Source organism: Phymastichus coffea, unplaced genomic scaffold (assembly GCF_024137745.1).
Source record: "Phymastichus coffea isolate CEN01 unplaced genomic scaffold, Cenicafe_Pcof_1.1 PCOF00047, whole genome shotgun sequence".
In the NCBI taxonomy this organism is placed as follows: domain Eukaryota; kingdom Metazoa; phylum Arthropoda; class Insecta; order Hymenoptera; family Eulophidae; genus Phymastichus; species Phymastichus coffea.
Genome location: NW_026706858.1, coordinates 1,592,269 through 1,600,122, shown reverse-complemented (window position 1 = coordinate 1,600,122; position 7,854 = coordinate 1,592,269). Strand labels below are relative to the sequence as shown.

General features: G+C 45.2%; 2 protein-coding genes across 2 annotated transcripts; one reads left to right on the top strand and one right to left on the bottom strand.

Moving 5' to 3' along the window:
- Nucleotides 1-1,010: 1,010 nt before the first annotated feature.
- LOC131665058 (ras-related protein Rab-32-like) lies at nt 1,011-1,998 on the bottom strand. Its single transcript, XM_058936656.1, has 4 exons — nt 1,893-1,998; nt 1,506-1,635; nt 1,366-1,422; nt 1,011-1,275 (listed from the first exon to the last, which is right to left on the bottom strand). The coding sequence occupies exons 1-4, from the start codon at nt 1,996-1,998 to the stop codon at nt 1,011-1,013; spliced, it is 558 nt and encodes a 185-aa protein (XP_058792639.1).
- A 1,609-nt stretch (nt 1,999-3,607) lies between these two features.
- Nucleotides 3,608-7,825, top strand: LOC131665159 (galactosylgalactosylxylosylprotein 3-beta-glucuronosyltransferase I-like). The gene is made up of 4 exons (XM_058936850.1): nt 3,608-5,294; nt 5,941-6,482; nt 6,555-6,851; nt 7,160-7,825. Exons 1-4 carry the CDS (start codon nt 5,030-5,032, stop codon nt 7,256-7,258), a joined length of 1,203 nt encoding a protein of 400 aa, XP_058792833.1. The 5' UTR covers nt 3,608-5,029; the 3' UTR covers nt 7,259-7,825.
- Nucleotides 7,826-7,854: the final 29 nt, after the last annotated feature.

Here is a 7,854-nt window from a genome sequence, read left to right as displayed (position 1 = left end):
ACCAAGAAGCGTAAAATGCTCGAATATTGTACTGACGATTAAGTTATTTATTGTACTAAATATCTTGTTGACTCTTTGAGGGCTTTGACAATGTGCCCCAACGCATCGTAGAGGATATATTTCGTTTTGTATGTAGATAATTTATATAATAGTATCATGACATCTCGACGGCAACGTCGTAGTTTGTATTGTTTTATACTCGTGCGTGTATGTAAAAAAGTTTAATGAGTCTATGACCAAAGAGCGCCAACGAAATATTTGTAAATATCATTTTAGTATAATATAGTATGTGTAGAAAAGGCACGATAACGGCTGCTATTTATACGTTTTTATAGGAGATAGAAAAAAAAATTTTATTATAAAAGCTTCAAAGACTCGATGTAGGTAAAATGCATTTACAGGATACTCAGTTAAGGTTATTGTGCGCGAATTGCAGCGAAGAACGGATTATTGGAAAGAAAAAAGTAATTGAAATTATTATCTTGGAAAAAACAATAAATACTGTTATGATTCAGGTATAAGGAACGAATCGTGTCCGAAATTACCGTGACAAAGGAGACGTACGAAAATAATTGTGATTAAACGCTTAAGATTACAGCAGCTTTGCTTGTTTCGCAGCAATGCAGCGTCTCACAAGTACATTTTGTGGTTAAGGAACTTTTGTTTGCTACGTATGTCGAAGACGTGGCATCGTAAAAATTGTTAAAAATTGTTATATGTAAAGCAATAAAAGTTGTTACGATTTGAAAATGAATAAACGAGTTGTTCGTACAAGATAATCGTGTAAAAGTAGAGATATAAAAAGAATTGACTTCTCCCCAGTTAGGATTTCCCTGAGTTACAGCAGCTTTGCTTGTCCCGTAGTAACGGAGCGTCTTGCAGCTTGATCGACTCTCGTATCTCATCGTTGATTCGCGACTTCAGTACGCTTGTAACCAAGTAATGCATCGACTCATCTGCAAAAGATAGAAGGAGCAGTGGCTGGGTGCTCACTTCGAAGGCACAACGCGCTATTTCAGCCGGTAATTACCAACTCCTATGTTTTCCTTTGCTGAAGTGAGAAACCAGGCGCCAATGTCATTCTCCTTGCAAAACTTGATAATCTGATCGTTGGGCACCGACGGCTGATTAATGTCGCACTTGTTGGCAAGCAAGACGACGGGAATTTTAGAGCCGTCGGGCAGTTGAACTTTGTCCCGGAGGTCGCTCAACCATTTTTTGACAGATTGAAATGTCATGACTCGCGTAATGTCGAACACCAAGGCTGCGGCGACCCTGGAATCATACGTTATTTGTATCAGGCCTGATTTGAGTGTTCTTTTTATCGAGGCTATCGTACAATTAGATAGTTCGATTCGTATTTACGCGTATTTGTAGTACACCCTCGTCATGTAGCCGAATCTCTCGTGGCCGGCAATATCCCTGAAAGACCATTGATAAATAGTCAGTGTTTTGGAAAAAGATTGAGTTCGATTGTAAGTGTTTGTGTGCGTGTGTTCGTTCACCATAGTTGCAGATTGATTTTGGTGTTTGGGTCCCAATCCAGCGTCTTGATGGCGAAATCTGCTCCAATGGTAATTTTGTAATTCGACGAGAATTTGCCCTCGGTAAACCTCCTGACCATCGAGCTTTTGCCTAAGCATAATCAGTTGGACTTTAAGCGCAGCTCCAGAATGAAAGTGTCGAAATTATCGAAGTACGCCACAGTTTTCTCATGAGAAACGCAAGAAAGAAAAAAAATGAGAAAGAAAAGTCGAGTGGAAGCTACGATGTGCTCGAACTCAAACGAACGTTATGTTGTCTTATCTGTCATTGCTTATCTGTCGCCCGTTCCCTTCGCGACGTCTCGCGTACGTACGTTCGGAGGCGCGCGCAATCGTCGATATACTAACCGACTCCGTAATCGCCAACGACGAGTATCTTGAAGAGCAGCTCCTTCTGCCCGAGATGCGGAAACGCCGCGTCCGAGTCCTCGCGCGCCAACTTCCTTTTGGCCATGTTTGAGTCGACTGCCGTGCCAGCCAGTTTATCGTCGTCGATCGCTGCTTGCCAGAGATCAACTTTTCAACTTGTCGCATTACTCGCCGCTCGATCGATCGTACTTTACAACCTGCGTCGTACGAGAGAGCGTGAATCAAAGCGTGCACCTGCATTGCCAATCGGAAGCGAGGCGTATTATATACTCTATACGCCACTTGTCGCTACGTACCTGCGCGTATCGATCTTGCCGAGGGCGTCGACAGCAACCGATTTCTCAAACTGCGATTCCTCGAGTTCTCATCGGAACCAGCTCGGCACGCTACTGGAAGCACTGCACTTTTCAAAGTTATCGCGGCCGCTGGGAGGTTTATCGAGCACGGCAGCCTCGCAATAAACGCGACCACGTGGCCTGCACAATGCGCCGAGAGTCGCACGTACGCTCGTGTACCGCGATCGGGAACTACGAGACACACTCGGAGAACTATTACGCGAGAGGGCTGATAAACGCGCACGCGGGAAACCCTCGACGCGCTTTCGGACTTGTGCTGCTGCTGCTGCTGCTGCGTCCATCTGGCCGCTGGCCTCGCAAGCTCTTCGGCAAGTCGACGCCAAGTTCTCTGATGTACCCGCGGCTGGTAGGCCGACCGACAGTTTGGCCAGCGATGAACGCAGCAAGCTTCAGTTTCAAACCAGTCGTACGGCTGCATTACCTCCGAAGAACCTTGTTTACTCTATGGAACTTACGTCCTTGCACGTCGCGCGGAAAATGCTTTCCACGTTTTCCAACCCATTGCCTCCATCTTATGGACAATTGTGAAATTTTCACAGAGCAGCATGAAACAGGCTTCTGGCATATCTACCGCGCACAGACGTTCAATACAATTTCTATAATCTAACGCTAATTATGTATAGATCATTTAAAAATACCGCACGAAATAATAGAGTATTCGGTCGAAAACGACTCAAAAATGTAATTATCAATTTCGCAGCAAATTTCATTTTGTTCGTTGGATCAACGACTTTCTCTCATTACATCTTTGAAAAAGCTCAGTATGAATACGCAGTGAAAGTAATTAGGCTTCAACTACCTATAATTATTATGATCGTTGGAAAGCCGAGTTGCAAATTGACGAAGGAGCGATCGATGCGTTTATAACGCGGGAATCAATACAACGGGTCGAGGCGGCACATCGCTGTCAAGTAAATTGGCGTCGCGCGCCTGCCAAGCCTACGCGAATGTGTGCCACGCGTTGCTTATCGCTGCTTATCTTATCTCGGGCGTGTGCCGCAGCCGTTCGCACGTGCGCGCGGCTCGGGCCGAGCTGGAAAACTTGCGCGACGCGGCCGTGCGCGCGGATTTTCGGGCCGGGGCCGGGGGGGGGGGGGGGGGAGGGGGGGAATCGGCGGCGCTGCGGCACCTCTGCACCGCCCAGACGCGCAGCGCGATCGATATTCCGCCGCGCCCGCGCCCTCGGGCAGCTGCGCTCCTCTCCGCGGGCATCCGCGCGGCCCGGGCTCGGCAAAGAGTTAACGACCTTCCTGCAGCGCGGCTTCTCTCGCAGTCTACACCCGAGTACAGTCTACGTGCACGCGTTGCTCGGCCAACCGTAGCCAAAGCTTATCAGCTTATCTCGGCCGGATATCCAGTTCCGCGCCCGCGCGATTCTTCAGCCCCGGACGCGCGACTCCTCCGATCTGCGCTTGCTCGTGCGAGCTTAATTTTTTGCAGCCGCACTGTCGCGCCCGTGGCTGCGAGCCCGGTGCCTCTCGAGATCGATCCTCTGGCCCGCGCAATCATCCGCTGATATGGACCGACAGCCACTGTCTGTTGCAAGTGAGATTATTAATTACAGACGATGATTCACTTTCGATGCCAGGTAGCGCTTTCGCAGGCGCGCGCCGGCGTTACGCGCTTCAAAGACAAACACCATGTTTGCGCAATCGAGCTATACAAACAGTTGATTATCCGCGAGGCTGCTACTCCGTTTCTTTTACGTAACGCGAAGCTTCGCGCGCTCGTTGCACCTGCCAATGCCTAGGCCTCGTCGCAACCGATCGACTCGAGCCAATTCCATTGTCCAGTCAATGCGATCGCTAGCTGGAGAGTAGTCGCGGATTACGCGGTGCCGCTGTGCGATGAACATTTGGCAATCGGAGCGGATGTGCATGGCGGAAATTTCATGAGACGCTCAGCGACCGCGAGCGCGACACCGCACCGACCGCCAAGACTTAGTTTTGCTCGAACAGCGAAGGATTTATTTGGAATACATCGATCGTTATTCCTCGTAATCTAATTATAGCGAAAGCGTCTCAAACCAAGACTCATAATTATCGGCCAATGGGATTATCTCATCTATACGTCGACGATCTGCGATTCACGTCTGACGCTTTATTCCTTTGCTAATTGCTACGAAGTGCGTGAATCTAAGATTCGTTAGGCCGAGACTGCGAGGGAAGTGTGAAGAATTTCTTCGCGGCAATAGAACGGAGAGTATGGGTTTTTCACGGGACCCTTGAGTACGCATCTCGTGAGAGTTTGCGAATGCGACTGACCTAATTATTTTTATTTTTGAATGGTTCGGCGGCTGAGAAATGAGGATAGACGAAAAATTAGAGACAAAACCGAACGATTGAATTCAATAGAGACGTATCGTTATCGCACGTTATCGGATTCGTGGCACGTAGCTATCAGATACTAATATAAATAATCGAGCGCTTCGATTTTTTTTCCCCACTTGGCGACCGTTTGACAAATGAAAAAGGCTCGAACAGACTCGGAACAAGCAATCTAATCTGCGCTTGTTATATCCTCGAGACAGTGCCAGCAGAATAAAAAGAAGGACGATCAAAAGCAAAGCCAAGTGGGCTCGAGTGCGCGGGTCTATTGAAAAGCAGCCGTGCGGCGGTGAATTTCCGCGGTACGCCGGTGCACATGTGCAGAGCAGACCAGCGCTTCGGGTAATGGCTCGGTCAAGCGACAACGGCAGTGCGAGCGCTGGCATGAAGCGGTGGTGGCGGGAGCAGCAGCAGCAGCAGCAGCAGCGTCACTATGGCGTTCGCTACTAGCGGCCACGGCGGCTTTGAGGCTGCGAGTGCCAGCAATTCGCTGCGTCGGCCACTCGTGAGGATGAAGAAAGAGAGTGCCAGCTTGCGTAGCAGCAGCAGCGCGAGCAGTTTGGAACAAGGCGCCGCGAGCGCTTCCAGCATGGTGCTCCACAAAACCGGCCGCTGCTTCAGGCCGCTCTACCTCATGTTCCTCAGCAGAACCATCCTCGTTCTTGGCTTCCTCTTTGTCGTTTGGCAAAGTTACAACAGTGAGTGCATGCGCTAATACTTCGATTTTTTCCCTCTTGACTCAACACACCCGTAGTTGACCCTCCCCACGCCCTTCTCCTTGTCCTACTCCTCCTCCTCCCATTTACTTACGCATGTTACCTTACGTGCGCCGCCTATCTGCGTATCTCAAGATGCGCCTTATACTGTCCGCGTGCTTGTTTTCCATGTTGTGACATGTCAACGTATCTTCGGCGCGCGCGAAAATATATAAAAAATAAACATCACGAATCGCTGAGATTTTCTCCAAGACATTTTTCCAATACAATATCATTATTTTTTAATTTTTATTTTGAGGCTCGTGTTTACATTGTCATATTTGTAGCGTTTACGTGGCTTACATGCATGTCATTTGAAATAAGCCTTCATAATATTTTGGAACTTTGTTCTAATCTTGAAAATAATAAATCAAATGTTTCAAAAGGTTTTCTGCTACTTTTATCTAGCCTCATCTACAATGTTGTGGCCTTGACTAAAGTAGCCAATGGCTAAGATAGAATATTTTTGTGATAACATCAATCTACCATACGATGAGTCAAACATGAGAATACTTAGTTTTGACATGAATGCAGTAAAGACAAACTCGATTAATTTTTATTTTTAATTCTTACTTGTCCTGCTTTTTAGACTGTAAAGCTCAAGAAGAATTATGTAAGATGACCAGGGACTCTTTAGAAGCAATAAGGGCAGCATCGATAGCCTGCAAAAATATTAATGAGCCAGTACATATGCCAATGCCTACAAGTGCAAAGATATGTGATGCTGTAATAGAGTACAATGACATTGGCAAACCAAACGATGGCCCTACTATCTACGCTATAACACCTACTTTTACAAGGCCTGTACAGAAAGCTGAACTCACTAGATTATCACAAACTTTTCTGCTTGTACCAAATTTTCATTGGATAGTTATAGAAGATTCCCCTCACAAAACCCCACTAGTTACAAATTTCCTTGCTTCAAGCGGCCTTACTTATACGCACCTTCATGCACCTACACCACCTCAGTATAAACTCCAAAAGAATGATCAGAATTGGAAGAAGCCTAGAGGTGTTGAGCAGAGAAATGCTGCTCTATTGTGGATTAGGAGCAATCTTAATGAGAGCCACAATGGTGTAATATATTTTGCTGATGATGATAATACATACTCACGGCATTTGTTCAAAGAGGTAAGCATAATAATTAACTCTCGATGAAATACCTATCACATGAGCTGATGTTAAGTTGTTATAAAATTATAGATTGCAAAAGTGAAAAGAGTAGGCGTTTGGCCAGTTGGTCTTGTTGGTGGCTTAATGGTGGAAAGACCTATCTGTGATAAAGCAACGCAAAAAGTCACAGGTTTTAATGCAGTGTGGAAACCTGATAGGCCTTTCCCTATTGATATGGCTGGCTTTGGAATAAATTTAAAAGTAATTCTAGAAAAAAAGCATGCTCTCTTTGCATACAATATTCAAAGTGGATTTCAGGAGAGCGAAATCCTGAAAAAGGTTACACGAAGAGATGAGCTGGAAGGTCTAGCTGATGGTTGCACTAAGGTAATTATAGTTCACTGTGAAATAGTTTAGTCATATAATTTCTATAAATGTTACTGCTAAAAACGAAGTAAATCAAAGTTAATTATCTTTTGCCGGTAAAGTAGGTATCTAAGTGTATGCATATACCGGTACAAAGATAACTGCTGATTAAATTTGATTAAAATTTATTTTAAACATTTTACGAGATAAAAATGGACTTTCTTAATGCTCTCCACAATAATTTATACTCATGCTAGAATCGCTCGTAGTAGATGGCGTACTCGCTTTCATACAAGCAAGTACCAATTAAAATTTGCATATAATTTCAGGTGTACGTTTGGCACACGCGGACAGCTGCACCTGTGTTAAATAGTGAAACCATATTGAGTAAAAGAGGCAAAACGTCCAACGAAGGAATCGAAGTATGATAATGACAAATAGTTCCGTCCACAATTAATTTCGATGGAATTATATGTACTGATTCGTGCGTTTGTGTCTTTGAAATTTGTCATAACATATCCAATAGATTAGACGCGCAGTGCCAGTGTTCTAAATCTCTTTTCTCCAAAGCACATTCGCCGGAAGAAAACAGAAATACACGCTTTGTCAAGATTCGTGCTGCTTAGGTATGCGTATAGTACCGTCGGCGTCATTAGCTGCGACAGCACTTATCTACTGTTCTAGGGTGAACGCAAGTATTCTTCGAGTAATTCGACACGAACAAATAACCATTTATGAACAATAAAAGTGCCGCCCTTCTGATGGGGCAATGAATAAATAGACTTGAGCTGAAGCTGAGTTCAGGTGTGCAAGTTCTCGCTTTACGTGTTTGTGGCATTAAATGTAACAAGGACGTTTAGAGAGGGAGATAAACAAGTTGTGACGCAGTAGATGAGGTACGACGGGTTCGTGTTCCTCAACGGTTGTAAATACCGATGCCATATTACGCGTAAGGCTGTTCTGTTGTAACTATTTAATAAAATTTGATGAAACTAGATGCAATAGAATAAAACTTATTTTTTTT